General features: G+C 36.0%; 2 protein-coding genes across 2 annotated transcripts; one reads left to right on the forward strand and one right to left on the reverse strand.

The window, feature by feature from the left end:
• The first annotated feature begins 46 nt into the window (after positions 1–46).
• LOC127962018 (kin of IRRE-like protein 3) lies at positions 47–12,705 on the forward strand. The gene is made up of 11 exons (XM_052561415.1): positions 47–6,166; positions 6,982–7,017; positions 9,542–9,787; positions 9,900–10,172; positions 10,297–10,542; positions 10,647–10,919; positions 11,078–11,203; positions 11,577–11,675; positions 11,934–12,014; positions 12,115–12,159; positions 12,258–12,705. Exons 1-10 carry the CDS (start codon positions 6,136–6,138, stop codon positions 12,156–12,158), a joined length of 1,455 nt encoding a protein of 484 aa, XP_052417375.1. The 5' UTR covers positions 47–6,135; the 3' UTR covers position 12,159; positions 12,258–12,705.
• Positions 12,706–14,283: 1,578 nt separating this feature from the next.
• On the reverse strand, positions 14,284–20,065 carry si:ch1073-220m6.1 (uncharacterized). Its single transcript, XM_052559965.1, has 7 exons — positions 19,989–20,065; positions 19,007–19,094; positions 17,930–18,223; positions 17,577–17,825; positions 15,414–15,565; positions 15,187–15,324; positions 14,284–15,059 (listed from the first exon to the last, which is right to left on the reverse strand). Exons 2-7 carry the CDS (start codon positions 19,044–19,046, stop codon positions 14,895–14,897), a joined length of 1,038 nt encoding a protein of 345 aa, XP_052415925.1. The 5' UTR covers positions 19,047–19,094; positions 19,989–20,065; the 3' UTR covers positions 14,284–14,894.
• Positions 20,066–21,331: the final 1,266 nt, after the last annotated feature.

Raw genomic sequence — 21,331 nt, forward strand, 5'->3', positions numbered from 1 at the left:
GGCCAGCTGGGGCTAGAGGAGGGGTTATGAACAAAGGCGGCGTTTCTCCGTTTCTGGAGAGTGTCAGCGCGGATCATTTCAGAAAGATAACAGCTTTAACACCAACATTAAAGACATTTAAAAATAAGTTGAGCTCAAAACTCACTCTTAGTTAGCAGCAAGTGTTTGAAATAACTTGATCCGATGTGGATTAATCACTAAACAAGGCAGGAATATTTATAAGCGATGTAAAAGACTATGCACGCTCAACATTAACGTTACATAGTAAACATGGAAAATATGACTGCTTCGCTTGGATAAATCAGACGTCAGCTTCTCATTCTCTGTAACAATTGTGTATTTATTAAGTAACATTTTATCTGTCGTCTCGTTTCGTGAGTTTAGCTCCACGTTGCATATCATCAAAATATAATAATGATTTTTTTTCGGGAGCTTTTATAAAAATAGAGACTCTGCGCTGAGGATCATTTCAGAAAGATAACAGCTCTAACACAAATATTGAACACTTTTAAATAAGTCAAGCTCAAAACTCACTTTCAGTCAGCAGCGAGTCTTTGAAATAACTTGATCCGATGTGGATTATAATCACCATACAAGGCAGAAATATGTATAAGCGATGAAAAAGTCTGTGTATGCTAGGCATTAACATTACCATAGTAAATATGGTAAATATGACCGCTTGGATAAATCAGACGTCAGCTTCTTATTCTCTATCACAATAGTGTATTTATTAAGTAATCTGTCACAAGCCTCGTCTCGAGAGTTTATCTCACGTTGCCTATCATAAAAGAATATAGCCTAATAATGTTTTTTGTTCGGGAGCTTTTATAAAAATGGAGATATTATCATTCATTTTAAATGTGACGGCTACTGTGGCTAATAAACAGAAACAGACTCGACTGAATAAACAGGCTATTTTCATGAGCGTTAAAAATAAATAAATAAAATAGAAATAAGTGTATTTATGTGTGATTAATTTTCAGTCCTGATAAATTAAATCAATATGCTCAATGTATCACTTATTCTATAGTTAAAACATCGATGCTTTTGAATTTGAATATATAACAAAGCATGCAAACAAACTGCCGCTTTTATCATGTTTGTTTTGTGATCGCGCTTGTTCCAGTGACTTCTTAGTTTTCTGATAACTTATCTTTTATGGTGAAATTTTGAGGTTGCATGACGTTGTTCTGAGAGGCGTGTAAAGGGCGTGTTTTAGTGACGTGCAGCGGTGCTACAGGCTCCACTGTGGAAACCCAGGCGGCAAGGAAGTCGACCGGAAGTTGAAGTCGGCTGCGTGCTGCCATCTTGTAGCAGAACTTCACTTGCGTTAGCATTCCCATTGACTCCCATTCATTTTGGCGTCACTTTGACAGCGAATAACTTTACATATGAGGCGTTTAAAGACTCCATTTGTCCATTATTTATTTCTAAAGATACACGACAATGTATAAAGGGCTCCATTACCTTCTATGTTACATTATGGCCCCTTATAAACAGTTTTTGTAAAAATAGGCTAACGATTGCGACTGTAATGCGACTCTCTGTCGCATTACAGAAGCTACGTTTGAGTCAAGCTACGTTTGAGTCTGCGCGTCAGAAACGGAAGTGCTAAAAAACGCTAAAAATGGGCTTCAATTGTCTCAGTTGAGTTCCAATGGGGTCGCTGTGTCCATTTCTTTTACTGTCTATGTGGAAACCCTGCGCTATGGGCTAGTTGCATATCTCCGCCATCTTGGATTTCCGGTCTTGCGAGTGTGAGTGAGTGAGTGAAGTGACATTCAGCCAAGTATCGTGACCCATACTCAGAATTTGTGCTCTGCATTTAACCCATCTGAAATGCACACACACAGAGCAGTGAACACACACACACACACACACACACACACACTGTGAGCACACACCCGGAGCAGTGGGCAGCCATTTATGCTGCGGCGCCCGAGGAGCAGTTGGGGGTTCGATGCCTTGCTCAAGGGCACCTAAGTCGTGGTATTGAAGGTATTGAAGAACTGTACATGCACTCCCCCCACCCACAATTCCGTCCGGCCAGAGACTAGAACCCACAACCCTTTGATTGGGAGTCCAACCCTCTAACCATTAGGCCACGACTTCCCCATAAATTACCTGAATTCATGAATTATATTACCTTCTATTTATGTTTACAGGATTTATAATATCACTTCAAATGCAAATAAGATTTACACTGCTATTATTACTATTCTGTATGTTAACTGAGCCAGTGCATTTGAAACTTGTGTATGTTTGGGTCCGGTGAATGAATTAGATACACTAATGTTCCCTACTGTTCACGAAATGAAAATTGAACTTATGGTGTGTACACACAGATACATAATTATTTTTTACCTTACCAATTATGTAAATGTAAAAATTACTTGTTTCTCGCAAATGTTTGTATTACATTGATTTTTATTTTTTTGTTTAATGAAATGTTCACCTTGTGAGACATGGGCTGTGATTTATCTTCACATTTCTCAATTGTGCACATACATTAGTTTGTTTCATCATCATTTTCACAACATATTTTATTATTTGACAGTCAACTTTGCATCAAACATTTTGAAATGAAAAAAACGGGCTGTAAAATAATACAACTAACACGACTAATCTATGTCATTAATCATTAAGTTGAAAAGAATAGGGCTGCTCACACTTCCCTGGGGAGTTCCATTCTCTATTGAGAGAATCCTATCATAGTTTATGAATATAATAGTTAAAATATCTCTATCAGCAGATAAAATAAAACAGCATATCATAGTTTATGAATATGTAATAATAAAACCTTTATATTTATCGGGAAGAAGGACGCGGGAACCGGCGGACAATCATAAGACATTTTAATTACACAAATAAAAACCAAACATAAAATAAAGCCCAGGCCTGGTCCTCTCTCGTCCTTCACTGTCGTCGCTCCAGTTTTATATCCTTCCATCTCCTCCGTGGGCCTCGAGACTGGTGGGTCGAACAGGTGTTTTTGCCATATTCATGCTCTCCACCGCATCTCGCACACCTTTGTTTACCTCTGCATACAGCCGCTACATGTCCAAATTTTTGCCATTTGTAACATCTTAGTGGAGGGGGTACGTAAAGCCTAACCGAGAAACTCATAAATCCTAAAAAGACTTTACTTGGCAGCTTATCCTCATCAAACTGAATCATCACTGATAGACTATCTCCCCTTTCATTGTTTCTATTACATTTCAGTCTTTTCACTCCAATTACTGCGCCTCCCGTAAGACCTTTCTTAATCTTTTCCTCTTTTAAATCAGTAGGGATCCCTGTAATTACTCCTTTAACCCATTTCTTTTCTTCTTGAACTGAACAATTCACACCCTGTCCCATGATCGTTTTAATTTCTAGAGCCTTTTTCTGTTGTCTACTGTCCTTACAATATATAATCAATCTACCATCCCTCAACTTCTTCACACTTTCAACCAGTCCTATTTTTTCCTTAATCACTTTAGATCATTTCAGTGGATTAATGACACTGAAAGATCCAGCATCTAATTTCAACTATACCTTAAACTCTTCTTTCCTTCCCCTTGTCACGTGTAATCCATTCTCACTTTCAGTTTCTGATTCATTTCTTCTATTTTTCTTCCTTTTCCGATTTCCTACTGTACTCCATTCACTAGGCGTTTCTCAATGTCAAGGATACTTCCTTGGTAGGACTGATCCTTCCAAGTCACTTCCTTCAGAGGCTAGGTGAGACTCCTCTTTAGCATTCGGAGAACAGGTAAATGGAACAGGCTAGCAAGTGCACGTAATTGCGTCATTACGTCAGTGAAAAGGTCCGTTTGAATAACGCTGTGAATGTTATCATTAAATTACTTTGGACAACTTAACTAGTTATTTATAAAAGAAATGCCGTTGACGCAACCAATTTTTAAATGACAGGTCCGGTTCAGTTAACCATTTGTATTTGTATAATTTACAATATCAATACGGTAGTAATTTGTACTGGCATTTAAACATCAAACTTTACTTATATTTACTACAGTTATAACAAATGTTTGGTAACGTAAATAAAAACCGTTAACGCTCTGACTACGTTAACATTCAACGTTTTTAAATTTTTGAACTAACGTTAGATAGCAAAGCTGCGCGCATAGGATTGTGGGTGATTTGATAGCGCGAAGAGCGCGAAGGATACACATATGCATCCTTTCCTGTGTATGGGATATTCTTCGAACGAAGGACTCAGTCTCCCTGCCTCCAATCAAAACGTCCTAGAGAAGTGCCGCCAGTGAGCCTCTACTGGCCAGAGCTGCGGTTTTAAACACAGCATGAGAACCGTGTAGACTCAATGTAGCCTGCTCAGTGTCTGTGCTTTTCCATGAGCGAACGCTGCTTGTGTTTTCTCCTTTCGTATTTTGAATAAAATTGAAGTTGTTAAGTATCTTAGTCAAGTAAAACCAACGTATACATCGTGTAGAGGTACTTTATTTAGAGACCAAAGATTGCTGCAAGCTAACGTTTACTTTAACACCGTCAGATGAAATCCACGGCTTGTGCATGGTAAAGGACAGGGTTGGGTGTACTTTTTATGTAATATTGTGTATTAGCACTGATGAATATTTGAATGTGTCGTCCGTGTCTTTAGCAAACACTTTGACAATGTGTTTAATGAAAGAAACATCCTGGATGCACTTGAGGAGTGTTTTATTCAGACGTTGTTTCGGTCAGCTTGAAGCACACAACACACCGGTCTGTCCTTCATCTCCGGTCACTACTGCTTCACACGATCCGCTGCTTTATTGATTCATAGCCACTAGTTAAATCTCTAACCCAACACCTGTATATGTCATAACAGAGGGCTTTTTACACATATTTAATTCTTTATTGATTTTAGTTGTTGTTGAACTGATGAATAAAGCTAATTCGTTTATTGGTAGGCCTACTGTGGCAAGCATTTGATATAAACGGAAGCAGATCATTTCTTTAACAAGGCCTGGGAAATGCACATTCATTTTTTAGCCTATTAATGCTTTATTGTTATGGCATGTTTATATGAAACAACAGCATAAAAAAAGGACATTTTATTTTTCAGTTTACTGCCTTTTTAGGAAATAATACCTCACCGACATATTTACAAGTGTAAGATTGTTTGAGGTTTTGCGCATGATTCATATTTTTTTTTCCATATAAGCGTACAAATATTACATCATTAATTCACAATTTCAAACAGCATCACAAACCAGACACCAAGAAGGCAGCTAACATGAAATTATTATATTATGATGTATAGCATCTGCCTTATATTTGTAAACTAGCACTTTAAACATGTTGATATTGACTGATGTGAACAAATTACGGAGAAATGCTAATTCTATTTACAGAGATCATAATGTAATTTCTCAAGTCAGCCCACATCAGTGACCACAGTGACACAGGCCTGAGAGCGGAAGAATGTGGGTCAGTTGTACTTGACATGTTTTCCACTTCTGCTCTGTGGGTGTAACAATCCACACTCTAAACAAATGACCAAATAAGATTAATCTCATGGTTTTAACAATCAAAGCACTTATTGTTTTAGAGTTGAATACCAACAAAGCCTTTTGCCTTCCAGCCCCAAACCCATCTTTCATTTGGAATTGCTGTTGCGATACATTATAATCACACAATAGCAATGCTCTCCCACATATTTTGGTATTTGTAGCAGTGGGTGGGAATATATTCAAGTTTATTTCATCATGCTGATTACATTACAGTCTGAACCACTGTAGTGAAATCAAGGCACTGACCCAGTATTGATTTAAAACTGAATCAATGTTTCATATATCACATGCACATCTGACATTATCGTGTCGAACTTATGAAAACTGATAAAAGTGTCCATGGACCAGACGTGATTCAATTACCCTCAAACAGTTTGTTGTGCAATCACCCAGAAATTCTTAGTAATATTTTGCATCTTCACACTTCTCTTTTCTCATGTGTTGAGACAGTCAACATGTGGGAAAACTACCTTATTTGACCAGGTTGACGATAATTCAGAGTCGCAGAAGACAGGATGACACAATTGACGTGTTAGTCATTTATTTCCGTATGTGTTTATAGGAAGTGTTGAGTGTATAACAGCCTGTGTGTCAGACATCATGTCATTAATAGAGCAGTATGGACCCCAGGCTACTTCCTCTAATGCTTTGTGAGTATTATTTTCTCATTCCTGCATTTATTTCTTATTTTGTATAATGCTAGTGAATCAGTGTTCTTCTGTATTTGAATATGTTATGCATTTAATTTATGTTTTCATTCATGCTGCTAATGATCTTAGTATCAAATCCACCTGCAGTTCATGATATCTGTGCGTGAAAGTGAAATATACTCACATGTGCTGCATGCATGTAGCGGAGTGAGATTATCGTTTTATCGCAGTGTTTTTATCGTTTATCATGAGTTCTGGAAGCTTTTTTTCTCTAGTAGATCTTTACTAGCAGTCAGTGCATCTATATATAGTCTTTGCTTGTGATGTGCTGATGACAATGATGCCACTTCCCTTATTCATGGCATACAAAATAAGATCTAGTATTGTGTCTTTAAACTGCATCATGACAGCGTCACAAAGATATTCTTTGCAATCCACATAGATTTTTTCTTCCACCCTCCGTCATCGTTGACTCACTTCATTGTTGACAGATCTGATAGAATATGATGCATTGAGTTGATTATATAGCATATAGATGATAGAAAGAGTTTAGCTGAGCAGTTCTGTTCAGTAACAGTATAATATTGGCCTAAAATCATTTACAGATGAATCAGTTGCGAAATACCTTTGTCTCAGCTTTGTTATTTTTAATTCTTCTATAAAACGGATCATTTCTCTTCCAGTGTAAATTATTCAAATGCTTCTCTTCTGGAATTCCTTTTTAAAGTTTTAAAAGATATTTATATAATTCAATTTAGAAGCAATACAATCTATTAATTAATCAATCAATGTAACTGTCTCTTTTTGGTTTTTAGTGCTGATTTCAAACATCCACCTTGGACAAACTAAAGGTGAGTTTTATTTCCTAATATCTTCACACATATAACACAGAGGAACAGTTTGTGTGTGTGTGGTCGTGTACAGTGTGTGTTGTGTTTGTTGATCTTGTCATTTATTGGGTCTTAAATGATATAGACCAGCTCTGTATGAAATTAACATCTAAGTTTAAATTTCATTTGAATGTTTAATTTGACATTATTGGGAAACCAAAGGCTGTATGGTTAAAATAAAATAAGTTATACTCAAAATTATGGTGACATTATAAGAATGACTTTTATTTACACATATTAATAAAAGGTGGTTGTAAAAAACACTTCATCTACAGCGATATCGTTGACTTGGTTGCAAATGATTGCACAGACACTATTTAAAGAGCCAGTAAGATGAAAATTCTAAGCTTCCTATCACTGTTTATAAGTCCTGTACAATAGGCTTAAAGCCATCCAAGGTTAAAAAACATTGTCATTTTGTCAAAATATAATTTAAAAATTACCTCAATTCTCAGAGATCCCCAAACGGTTCGTGCAAAGCTTTTCAAAAGATTCAGTTTCCTTAAACCCCACCTTTCGGTAGCATACTGTGTTCTGATTGGTCAACTAACATAGTCAGTTTTGATTGGTTGTTCCGCACACACCTCCACGGTAAACTATGCGTTAGCATCTGTTTGGGGTGAATTATGTCTTATTCCTCTCACCGCGAAGCAAACAGTAAAATAAAAAACTTAAACAGTCTCCCTGCTTTTTCTTCTGTGTGCGTATTCAAGCCGCGCGCTTCAGTTTGAATCTGAATAGCGCGTTCAGCGCGGGGGTGTGGTCACATTAGATATAACGAATGGAGACATGAAAAACAGACATCGCATTGTTTTCATATGGATTACTTTATCACAGAATATCTGTTAGCAGCACTTATTTAGTCTTAAAGAAGACGTCAAGCTTTCTATAGATATCTCTCTCATGTCTCTTCGTTGAGTATTCACGGAGTTACAGTTCATTTTAATGACGTGTTTGTACATGACGATCAGCGCAGACAGGCTGCAGACAGCACACATACTGATAAGACGCTCGGGAGAAAACAGACACATAACTTCATAATCATACTTCGCGTTGTGATTCGGAGATGCTCGTTGTTCTAAATAAAGTTGGTAATGAACCCTCTTTAGAAAAGCAGTCATCAGTGAAATGTTGTAAACACAACAGAAGGGATTTGTTGTACTGCTCTGGTATTGTGGTGAAAATTAATTTTAGCCATTGGTTCTTCTGATCTTCATTCTTTGGCAGTGAAAATAAAACAAACTTGCCTTTACAATTAAAAACACACCGTCTCCTCGACATGATGCTCTCACACCAACCAGAGCGTCTGTGTGGGGGGTGGGGCAGGTCAGAGGTCAGTTTCTCTCAAGACGGTAGGCGGAGATTATTATTATTATTATTATTATTAGTGACGTACATAGAGATGGGCAAAATATTTGAAATCTATAACGACTCGTTTCAGCGATTCAGAGTCGACTCCTTACTTTAGAAGCCAATAACTTTATAAATCGTGTACTTTTTAGTTTAATTATTTTGCACATTGTTTACACTAATGGACAGCTACATCATACACTGTAATACAGGTAATTTTTGATTTCCCATCTGTGTGGCTCTTTAAACTGAACTGAGATGATGACATCACTGAATTCAATGATGAACTGCCTTTAACTATCATTTTGCATTATTGACACACTGTTTTCCTAATCAATGTTGTTCAGTTGATTTGACACAAAATCTTTTTTGTTTAAAGTGCTATATAAATAAAGGTGAGTTGTAAATAAAGTGGGTTTATTGTTCTCATCATGCAGGGCATGAGGATACAGAGGAAAAGAGAAATAAGTGTTTTTGTTGTATTGCACATTCCTGGACAAAGACACATAATAAACACTGCCACTTGTGTAGATGTGTAGATTATTGTGGCTTCTTTGGCTTTTTTACCATAACTTCTGTTTTTCGGTTCTTACTGAGCCTCCAATCGAATGGTACTTAAACAAGGAATTAACTAGTAAACATTGTTGTATGTTGGACAGACTGAATGTTAACTGTAACGATTAATCTCAATACATGAGATTAATTAACCACATCTGTATTATATTAAAGATGTCATTGCCTTATGGACATCACTTTGATACATATCTCTGGCTGATAACAAGATACTTCCTCAATTATAGCAATGAAGCAAGCAATTTCTGTAAAGCGGCTTTGAAACAGTATGTATTACTGTGAAAAATCCTACATAAACTTGAATTGAATTATTGAATTAAGCACCCAATTTGAGGAGCCACGTCTCACAGGATTTGTATCTCCATGTCATGTTGTTGAGACATCTTATGTTAGAAGAGCATAAAAAAGCTTTAATTACTCATTATGACAAATAAAATAAGTTGAAGGTTGATGCAAAATAAGGAAAACTTTCATATAAATGAGAAATCATATAGAATGATAACTATAGATGATGTCTAAAGACTACTTATTAACTCAAGATTGTATGATTAAATATTTACAGACAAACCCAAAGTAAGTGTAAAGCCGCAGAGTTCAGTGTTCACTGGAGACACAGTTACTCTGAGCTGTGATGTGAGACAGTCAACGGGACGAAAGATTATCTGGTACAAAAACTCTGAGATAATAGAAACTGGTGATCAAACAAAAACACTGAGAGATGTGAGAGTCTCTGATGGAGGACAATATACATGTGGTGTAGCAGGAGGAGAGACCACACAAAGCAAACCAGTCATGTTAACAGTGAGAGGTACGTGCTGTTTTTACAGTGCAATCTGATTTTGAGTTCACTATACAATTATGAAAATGAACATCATCCATCAACAGTATCATGTTCTGTCTGTTAAACTGATTTCACACAGAGAGACCCAAGCCTGCGTTGCATGTTCAGCCTGATGAACATGTGTTCAGAGGACAGATGGTCAATCTCACATGTGACATACAGGAGACAGACGTCAGCAGCTGGAGCTACATCTGGAGTAAAGATGATTCAGAGATTGATGTCAGTCAGTCACAGGAATACAGAATCAGTTCTGTTGATGAATCTCACACGGGTCGTTACAGCTGTACTGGAAGAGAAACAGGAGGATCACGATCCTCACACACCAGTGACACAGTTACACTCACACTATCAGGTGAGAGACTTTATATCTGTTTATCACTCTGACTGCAGGAGCAATAAATTAAGAAATAAATGGATTTATGTTAAAACATCATAAATACTACTTAACTCAAGATTGTATCGTGAAATATTTACAGACCCAAGTAAAGTAAGTGTAAAGCCGCAGAGTTCAGTGTTCACTGGAGACACAGTTACTCTGAGCTGTGATGTGGGACAGCCAACGGGACGAACGATTATCTGGTGGAAAAACTCTAAGATAATAGAAACTGGTGATCAAACAAAAACACTGATAAATGTGAACGTCTCTGATGGAGGACAATATACATGTGCTGTAGTAAAAGATAGCAGCATACAAAACAAAAGTGTCATGCTAACAGTGAGAGGTAAGTGCTGTTTTTACAGTGCAATCTGATTTTGGGTTCACTATACAAAAATGAACAGCATCCATCAACAGTATCATGTTCTGTCTTAAATTAATTTCACACAGAGAGACCCAAGCCGGTGTTGCGTGTTGATCCTGATGAACATGTGTTCAGAGGACAGACGGTCAATCTCACATGTGACATACAGGAGACAGACGTCAGCAGCTGGAGCTACATCTGGAGTAAAGATGATTCAGAGATTGATGTCAGTCAGTCACAGGAATACAGAATCAGTTCTGTTAATGAATCTCACACGGGTCGTTACAGCTGTACTGGAAGAGAAACAGGAGGATCACGATCCTCACACACCAGTGACACAGTTACACTCACACTATCAGGTGAGAGACTTTATATCTGTTTATCACGCTGACTACATGAGTAAAAATATCTATAAACCTATTTTAAGAAATAAATGGATAATCAAATTGCAGTTGATTAGCTACCCTCGACTGACTTGATTAATTTGACCTGCTGACCTTTTATTTCAAAACATCAGAATCTCCAGTACCTCTAGAACCAACATCTTCAGGTGTTTTGATGATCGGAGTGATTTCAGGACTCAGTGGTGCATTTCTGCTCATTTTGTTACTGGTCCTGCAGTTCTGCTGCAGACGCAACAAAGGTGCATCTCATCTCTTAAATAAAAAAATAAAAAAATAAAAAAAAGCTTAATTATTGAGCTTATGCTAATTGAGCTTAATTAATTAAATTCTTCTGGAGCAGTAGTTCTCAGTGTGCAGACTTCATTTTTTTTATTTGATTATAGTATTCAGTTGTCTTGCACCTGCATCCTATTTGGATGTTTGGGATGTGCACACCATTTGTGTGTTATTGCATCTCATCTCTTCACATCAACATTTATACAGACAATCTTATCTATAATGATCTTTGGAAGCTTTTTATGGTTAAAGATGATTTTATATAAATATATGTCATAAACCGAGGCAGGGGAGCCATTTGTGGGTCCTTCCTGAAGTTTCTCTGTGTTTGAGTAGGTGAAGGATCTCCGTCTCCATCTACAGACCATCAGCTGCAGAACATCAGGCAGACAGCAGAGCATCAGAGGAACAATGGACAAACACCAGCGAGCTCCAGTCAGTCCCACTCAGAAACACTCACAGTGTCTTTACATGACGTGCATAACCTTTTTAAAATAAAGTTATAAGATAGCAATGTGTGACAAAGCAAGCATGAATAGATGATCTTTGTGTATCTGGTTTATTTTATCATAGACAATAAAATAGTAGCCATCAACCGTTTTGAACAAAACATCAGTATTACAAACAACTGAAAGACTAAAGTCAGAAAAAGAGAAGTAAATGTCTAACTCTTTCATTATTTCGTTAATGCAGACGCTGTAACTGGGCCTCCGTCTGTGACCTATATGAATGTTGGCCTGAAATCATTGGAGGAAATGAGGAAGAAAAATAAAGGTATGACAACAGATTCGCAGTTGTTTGTTGTAATGTAACACATTAAGATAAATGCATGTATAATTAAATAAATATATGTTAAACTCTTGTCATCTGTTAGGAGAGCAGAGTTCTGACACCATTTACTCCAAATTGATGTTTTAAGGTGAAATAATGCAAAATGTCACAATATAATGCAATTAGAAAAATATATACATAGATACAAAATGTTTTATACGTGTGAATTAATTAGCATAATTTCAGGTGCTGTTTCTGGATCAATATGACGAATGCTCGGACAACTTTCATCAACACTGGAATACAAAAAATGAAAGAGAATATGTTGAAGAATTTGATATATTACCCTGATTATTAATTGTATAGTTTAAATTATTAAACATAATATGCAAATCTTCATAATCTGTGACATTTTAAATCATGATTCTGACCACTGATACAGTACTGCATTTACTGTTACATTTATTATATGTATTACAGAATTGTGAATATTAAAAGCAAATAGCAATAGGCCTCCACTAGATGTCATAATAGTCGCTTCTGCCACATTTTTGGTTAGCACTTGTGCATTATTTTGTTATATACTGTGTCCTCTTGCTTTGATACCTGTGCTGCTTGTAGCCTGTTTTTATTATGTAAGCCAAGCAAATGTACTTTTCACATGTTGCAAAATCTAAATAAATTACTAAAGCGATTCAATGTGGGAACTAGATGTGTTGTAGGAACCCTCTATTTTACAGCAGGGTTACACCTCTATAGTCTTTCTAAGAAAGACACTGAGGTTTATAGCCATCTCAGCTTGTCTAACAGACATTTCTTGCTGGATGATGGACCATCACCTTCAACTCAACCTTACCAAGACAGAACTACTTGTGGTTCCAGCAAACTTGGCAGACCACCAAGACCAATCCAACAAGCTATAAGAAAAAGATTATACATTGGTTAGAGCAATCGTGTCTCACCTTGAACACTGTTGAAACAAAAGAGATGTGTTCTTCCAATGCAGATATTTTTATAAATAGTGAATAGATAGAAATTGTTACTGAGTTTAACTCTCTTGGTTTAATTCTGGATCCAAATATGCATTAAAAAAATGGTAAGGACTATACAATATGACTTGATAAATTTCAGACAAATTAGACAATGATGTAGCTAAGACTTTTATGCATGCTACAATCTTTTGTTGGGGTCAAGGAGGAGAAACTATTGTTAAACCTTTAAAATATCTTTATAAGCAGACTTTAAAAAGCCTTCCCAATATCACCACTAGGGTTTGGGAGAAATAAAAAAAATTGAGCTTTGATAATTTTAGACTTTTCTCAAATTTGTGTAAGGTATATAACATTTTAAATGGTTCGGCCCCTTTGCATACTTCATGATTTTGTGCATTTTCGCTCTACAGTCTCTGTAAGATCTACTAGATCATCTACTAGAGATTGTGTTGTTCCTTTCTCAATCTGCCTTTGTATTATCATCTATCATCTGTGACTTGAGTTTTCTGTCATATATCTACAGAATATCTTACTGTGAATTAACAGAGGTTTAGACGCTGATGTTTTGTGCATTTCAGTTTGAAATCACCATTATAGTGATTAGTGTTTCTTTGCTTTCTCCCATCATGCACTGCAGCAGGAAGTCATCGTTTGACATTCAGCACTGTTGAGATTCATATGATTTTTGATGTCTGTGCACTTTGTCTAAAGTATCTGATAGTCACAGCACTGCTGCATCTCAAGCTTTAGTATCACAGGGTTTTATTAATCATTGCCGTAAAACTGCATCCATGATATAAGCAGAACTTTTTGATTTGTTGAGTTAATCAGGTCACTACATAATGATTATCTTCATATTGAAAGCATAATCATGAGCACCTGAGCAAATATTTTCTTGGTTTTCTTGCCATTATAAATATGTTTTCAACACACAAAAACATCAGTCAAAATCAAAAACAATTTAATCAAACTTATTCTAAACATCCGATAATTCTCAATAAAAACGTCTGTAGACATATGACAGAAATAAAGTCTAACTGGTTAAATTGCCTTTATTTTACAAAGATAAAACTGTTTAGTATTACAATATTTCGCATCCATTTCTAACTATGAGTTGTCCACACATATGCATATACTGTTATGAGCAAATGAGATTAAACCTGAACACCCCAAAAAAAAAAAAACAATGCATCAGTGTGATAGAGAAAACTCAAAATACAGTAGACGGTAGACGAGTATGTTGCATGCTATGTTCTTCAAAAAGAGCAACCACAGGGATGTATGGGATAAAGAATACTTTAATCACGTAATTACACTCAACTTGACATTTCATTTCCAGTGTAAGGAATGAACTATACATGATATGTGCTGTTATTTTTAACATCAACATTTCAAAATTATGACATTTTTAAACAAAATGGAATTAAAAATGCAAAATGACACACTTTTCTTAGATGACAACTCATGCTACATGCTACACAATGAGGTCACAGGACGACAATATAGGACTGTTCTAAATGTATTTCACTGCACACACTCTTAAAAATAAAGGCTCTTTAATTCCATTATTAGTTCCATGAAGAATCTTTCCATTTTGCATGTTTCTTAAAGAGGTTCCTGAGATTATTAAAATATTCTTAACACAAAAGGTTTTTTTTTTCTTTTCATTTCTTTTTCTTTTTTTTGAAAGGTTCTTTTGGGAAACAAAAATGGTCCTTCTGTTGCATCGCTAGAATGCTAAGAGTGTACTGCATATACTGTTTCACAAAATAGCAGACATACAATGTGTATTGTTTCCACAAATGATGCTTAAACCCATCAATTCACTAGTGAAAGCACAAAATTTACATTGAAGTATATTTAAATCGGCTGTATACAGTATGTGTTTGTGTCATATCTCTCCCAGTTTGCAGTAAACCGTGTTAATTGGATCTGAATCGGGTTCTGCTGCCTGGTGAACTGTAGCTTTTACTTGAATAATTCTTTCTTGTCCAGATTGCTGTTGCTCCTGATTGTCTCTATTCACCTCCACGCTGTCTACTTGACAAGCCTTGGTCTGAGCAAGACACAAACCAACAAATAAACAGGTCACACAGAGTTTCAGTGCATCTAAACTGATCAAAGAACATTGATTCAAAGTACAGTCTCACTGTTCAGATGTGATTCAGTAAGATATTACATACATGTCGTGACGGACTGTCATAGATGGTTTCTACTTTGTTGCTGACAGTGTTGTTTCCTGGAGATGTCTGGGATGCAGCCGGCTTTTCCACGGTGCAGTAAATAGTTTCATGATGCTGTTCAATCACAACACGACTGGACTGATACAGAGAGAAAGAACATAGTTTTAAAAAAAACAAGAGTCGTGACATATAATTCACTTCTGAGAGACAATCTGAGTGATTTATACCTGTGGATGAACTTTTGAACATCTTCTTCTCTTGACAAATACCACAATCCCACCCATAACCAAACCCAATAAAACAGCACCACAAACGGTGCCAACGATCCAAACGATGAGCGATGGGAGGATATGATAATCACTTTGCAGCTTTTCATGGCCTGAGGATAAATACAAATATTAAAACACATTTTAGAAAAAGAAACAACATCAAAACAGCTATTTTCACCTTGACTTTTTAATTTAATTTAGTCGTTATTTTATTGGTTATTTTAAATTTTAAAACATGCAAGAACATTTTAATAAAATTACATTTGAAAGCCTGATGTGCTTTTGTATAGCTTATAGACTAAAAACAATGTTCTTAATGGAAGGGGGGTTAATCAGACCATGCTCAGGTACTGTGCTAATTAACAAATGGGCCTTGCCATCATATTAAGCTCCTCATCGACACTGATCATAATGAAGATGGAGCACTATTAAATCCGAAGCAAAACACCAGAGACTTCAGAAACATCTCAGAATAGCTCAGAAGAAAACAGCAGCCCTATCGTCTTGTGCAACTGGTGAGTAGCTACTTCAGTTGCTTTAGCCCCTGATTATTGTCGAAATCTTCAGATTTTTCTGAAGCCTCAAGTTATAAACGCCAAATAATGATTTGTGCACATTGTTACATGACCGTTTGCACCATATTACAATTAAGTAACAATTTAGAAATATTTTGAGGGTTGTTTTTAATTTTAGTTTTTTATCTCAGTATTACTATCAGTTTTGCATAAGGGTTTTATGCATAATAGTAACCCTATAATGCATGTTACCATCATGATTCTAGCATGATTAACATGTTACTAGCATGCTGTTAGCATGTTTCTAACATGTTTATCAAGTTGCTAGCATGTTGTTAGCATATTTAACAAGGTTGCAAAATTTTTTAGCATGTTATTAGCATTTTGTTAACATTTTGTTAACATAATTAGCACATTTATTAACATGTTACTAGCATGATAAGCATGTTACTAGCATGATTCTATCATGGTTAACGTTACTAGTATGATGCTAGAATGTTTTTGCATGATTAGCAAGTAACTAGAATGCTGTTAGCATGATGAGCAAGTTAGTAGCATTTTGTTAGCATTTTTCTAGTGTGATTAGCAAGTCACTAGCATGTAGTTAGCATTATTAGCAAGTTACTAGCATGTTTGCTAACACGATTCCTGCATGAAAAGCATTACTGCGTTACATAAAGCGTTACTGGCATGATGCTAACATTATTATCTAATTACTGTCATTTTGTTAACACTTCTATCATGATTAGTAAGTAACTAGCATGATTATAGCATGATTAGCATGTTACTAGATGATGTTAGCCTCTTAAGCATGATTAGCAAGTTACAAGCACTTTTCTAGCATGATTAGCATGGTACTAGCATGTTGTTACCATGATTAGTAAGTTATTAGCATTTTGTTAGCATGTTTCTAGCAAGATTAGCAAGTTAATATAATGTTGTTAACATGTTTCTAAGCTAATCCAGTTGACCATCAACCACTTGATTCAATAAAAAGAAAAGAAAAAACACTAGACTGGCCTGCTTAAAAAAAAGTTGCCAAAACGACTTTAAAACCAGCTTGGGAGACCAGTCAAACCAGTCGATCAGTTTAGGCTGGTTTAAGCTGTATTTTCAGTAGGGAGAAGTTAAGCTTTACTATAGCAATAGACAGCTTAAATACATCATAAGTCTTATTGTATAAAAGTTTTCAACACCTCAATAAAAGTCTATGGGATTTTGGGTGGTTTTGATTGTCTGGTTTACGAAAACTGTAAGCCGTATCAGTTAGAAAACATCTAGCAACCCAAATCACACCAGTCTGAAGGTATGACCCAAATTTGGTGCTTCTAGCTTGAAAAGTCTAGAAGGAAATACATTTTAAAATTTGGTCTCAGAGGAAAAAGTTTAAATGGGATTTCAGTAAGATGGCTTTTTCAAGCCAACTTAATTATTCATTATTTCAATGGGTTACTAATGACACATCATAAATATGCAAATAAGAACATTAACTCAGGGTTTACAGATGTACAGTCTGAAATCCCACACCTGACAAAATGAATGATTACAGGTTAAAGTACAACATAACATCAGTATTGACCGTGAGTATTAAAGAAAGCATGCTTACACATAATGGGAGTCTGAGAATGATTCCTGCTCACGTTGTTGTTGACGTAGCATTTGATGCTGCTGTCCAGTGCAGTGACAGTGATGTTAATGGAGGAAAGAGAGGATCGTGTCTTATCACAAACATTTTGGTGGCAGTCAAACGTGGCCCAGCTGCCATCAGCCGAACAGTTCACTGTGGCCCGACACACTCCAGCAGATGAATTAAAGTCATATTGATTCACGTTGATTACAGGCTTCGAGACAGTGTCTGGAAAAACACCACAGATGAGTTAGCAGCAACATCTGAGCTGAGATACTGAAGTATATATCATGTTATAATCATGCAGTGTAGATGAGATGCATGGATCTTACCCTCCACTGTAAGTGTGAATGCAGCCAGAGGTGCAACCACCCACTTGTGAATTGCCTCATACAGTCCACTGTCATTTTCTTCAAGGTTGAGTATGGTCAAAGACCAGTCTGAGACATTTAGTCTTATTCTTTTCTCAAAATGAGGAGAAATGTCTTTTGAGTCTGTAAGCTCTTCTTTCCTGTTGAATCGTAGCCATCTAACATTAGTTAGTGACTGATTTCTGGGACTGATGCTCAGATGGATTGAGCTTCCCTTCAATCCATAACGATTCACTTGACAATCAGTGACAAAACCTGCATGAATAAAAATTGACAATAGCCTACAATAGTCAGACATAACAGTTCAGTTTATTGAAGACCAGTATCTTACGACAATCGTATGAAACAATGGAGAGAAACTGAAGAGTTTAAACTCCCTAAAATGGACTAAAATAAAAACTGTAGTTTGTTGCGACTTTGCAGTAATACGTCTATAGCCTATATACATTTCTGAAAAAAAAAAAACATTTCTGATTATTCTCAATGCTGAAAATAGCTGTGCTGCTTCATTTTTTTTTTTTTTTTTTGATGGATAGAAAGTTTAAAAAAAAATTGATGTATATATCTTTATATATTTATATCTTCTTTTTTTATCTTTCTGATCCAAAAGGTTTGAATGATAAATCTTATGAGAAATATAAAATCAAATAATGTACAAAGCAAGCAAAGAGTATAAAAAATTGCTTGAAGGAAAGCATAAAGAAAAATGAAAAGTATTCTTATATGTGGATCTATATCTCATACAAATCTTTCGTACAACTCAACAAGGCTTACTATTGCGCAAGCTGTACACTATACAGACTACGCTCTGAGGAAAAAAAAAAGTTATGAAAACTGTCACTGGAGAAACATTGTTTTTAAAAAAAATCATATCTTCTTTCATGTTCTACAGATGAAAGAAAGACACATGGGTTTGGAACAACTCAAGTGTGTTATGTTGAGAACCATTCCTTAAATAGTACAGTTTACAAAGAACCTGTGAGGGGAATCTTTGACTGTGTTTTGAGCTGGGAAATCCTTCATAAAGTAGGTATGTACCTAAACTGAAGCAAAAAATCCAACGCAGAATGAGTTTCATAGCTTTCAGCTCGACTGAAAATAAGACAGCAGATTTCCTGTTGAGCACCTGCAGGCCGGAAACAGGAAAGAAACAGAAAAGTGAATGTCAGCAGTGCAGTTCTTCTGCAAAACAAGTTTGATGTACAGAGCACCAAACCAATTAAGCAGTCTCAATGAACAATTTAATTCTACCTCAACCAAGTGCTAATAACATCTCATTTTCACAATCGTCTCAGACTTCTGTACTTCTGTAAAGCTCGACCTAATTAAAACAATGAGCGATTACTGTAAGCACTGTTAATGTGGGCGTTTTTTGGGTGGGTGGATGTGCATTTGTGTTTAGTTATGCATTTATCAGAGCATAACAGAGTAACTTTTCGCCTAGTCTAGTGGAAAGTCTGAACCACTTCTGAACTTGAGGTGAATTTTCAGTCTTTTTTTATAACAATGAGTCACAGACAGCAGAAAAGGTCATCTCATCTCAAACACACACGCTTTGACAGAAAATTATACAATTAATTCAAATGGCATTTCAAAGTCTCGCCTACTCAATCTAAACACCACAAACACATTGAGGATTCTAAACTAAATCCTAAATGTTACATCAGAAATGTGCTCTTATAACTTTGTCTTTTTACACAAAAAATGCAAATTGTGCTGCAATCAGCTAAACCTGTTTAACAAGAGAACACTTGCTTTAACCAGTCATTTCAACTTTAATGCACACATAAACAACCAGCATGTTGTCAAAAATGCATATTACTTGTCAAATCCAGAATTGCAGAGCTGCAGACATTATACATTCAAAAACAATTGCATGAGCACACGCTGCACAATTAACTTAGTCTATTTCAATATGAATTCAAATGTAACAGAATATGCATGCATTTACATATCACTCATTACATGTCAAATGTTTAAAAGCAGGAAATGGATCACATACTAGCGTATGAGTTCTTACCTTCAAGATCTGTTGTAGTAAGTGTCTTGAACAGGATGAGATGCAGTGGTTTCCACTCTCAAACTCATCAAAGTCTTCCTGTTCGTTTGCATCTTTGACACGAGTTCAGTTCTATTTATGACCCACTATATGAAAATGATGTTATATTTAAACTATGATTAGCGCATTACAATGTACCCTAACCTATCTATCTAACTGGATTCCCTAAATGGTAAACAGAGCTGGCTAGTAACTAATCTGGATTATTTAATCCGTTTCCAAAAATGCATTTCTTGTATTTAGATTAAATTACGTTTTCAAATATTCAGACTGCAGTTAATATTTTTTATAGATTATATGATTGCATTTTATTTACACAATAGCAAGAAAATGGTTCTTCTATGGCATCAGTGTAAAGAACCTTTCAAAGCACCTTTATTTTTAAGAGTGTAGACACTCGTGTGTGTTCGGGATGCGGGAGAGTAAAATATAACTAAAAGCATATAAATTGTTATTTATCTGTTGCACAAAAGCAAAAATAATAACTAACATTAACATTAATATGACTAACGTGCAAAGAGCTAGGGTTTCTATTTATAACAGGTGTTTAAAGCATTGCAATGTAGCCAGTCCCAGACATAGCTGTTGATTTCGGGAATGCAATAACCAATCAGAGGTGATTAAAGGGGTCATATGATGCAATTACATTTTTCCTTTCCCTTTGGAGTGTTATAAGCTCTTGGTGCATAAAGAAGATCTGTGAAGTTGCAAAGACTAAATTCTCAAATCCAGAGAGATATTATTTATAAAAGTTAAGATTCAACCATTCCTAACTAAAACAGCTCGTTCTAACACGCCCCCACATGTCTACATCACTGTGTAGGAAGATTTGCATAACGCCGCCCAAAGAAGGTGTAACTTTTAATTTCAGCTTTTGCCTCCACTGCTGCCATGTCATGGAGACACTGTGTTTTGTTGTGAAAGTGAAACTACTTTGTTTGTTCTTCCAAAAGAGAACACGGCTAGAAATCAGAGGTTAAATTGTATTTACAACACTCTTCCAGAACAGTTCAACCCAAATATTCAGATGTGTGCACATTTAAAAATTCGGCCACTGATGATTCAAACATGAATTTTGAGCAGTGTAGAGCAGTGCTTGTTGTTTCTCTGATCACAAATGCAGACATGGTTTTATGTTTACGTGGTGCGACATGCAACACAATGTGTAAAAAGACAGAATAAGTCGTTATATTCAGTAATTATGTCCCCACTGGATGCAACAAATGCCTCGTTTATAATGGGTTTTACCAGGAAACACGACATCACAGTATGTTGAGGGCCGTAACATTTCTGTCACATGCTTG

Source organism: Carassius gibelio, chromosome B7 (assembly GCF_023724105.1).
Source record: "Carassius gibelio isolate Cgi1373 ecotype wild population from Czech Republic chromosome B7, carGib1.2-hapl.c, whole genome shotgun sequence".
NCBI lineage: Eukaryota > Metazoa > Chordata > Actinopteri > Cypriniformes > Cyprinidae > Carassius > Carassius gibelio.

What these genes read in the sequence shown, in the direction of transcription:
- si:ch1073-220m6.1 (XM_052559965.1), bottom strand. Translation starts at nt 19,046, where the DNA reads ATGAAACTCATTCTGCGTTGGATTTTTTGCTTCAGTTTAG. An exon ending in GATTTTTTGCTTCAGTTTAG is followed by an intron (nt 18,224 to 19,006) that starts GTACATACCTAC and finishes TTATTCATGCAG; the next exon opens with GTTTTGTCACTGATTGTCAA. An exon ending in ATTCACACTTACAGTGGAGG is followed by an intron (nt 17,826 to 17,929) that starts GTAAGATCCATG and finishes GTGTTTTTCCAG; the next exon opens with ACACTGTCTCGAAGCCTGTA.
- LOC127962018 (XM_052561415.1), top strand. Translation starts at nt 6,136, where the DNA reads ATGGACCCCAGGCTACTTCCTCTAATGCTTT. An exon ending in CCACCTTGGACAAACTAAAG is followed by an intron (nt 7,018 to 9,541) that starts GTGAGTTTTATT and finishes AAATATTTACAG; the next exon opens with ACAAACCCAAAGTAAGTGTA. An exon ending in AATGAGGAAGAAAAATAAAG is followed by an intron (nt 12,015 to 12,114) that starts GTATGACAACAG and finishes GTCATCTGTTAG; the next exon opens with GAGAGCAGAGTTCTGACACC.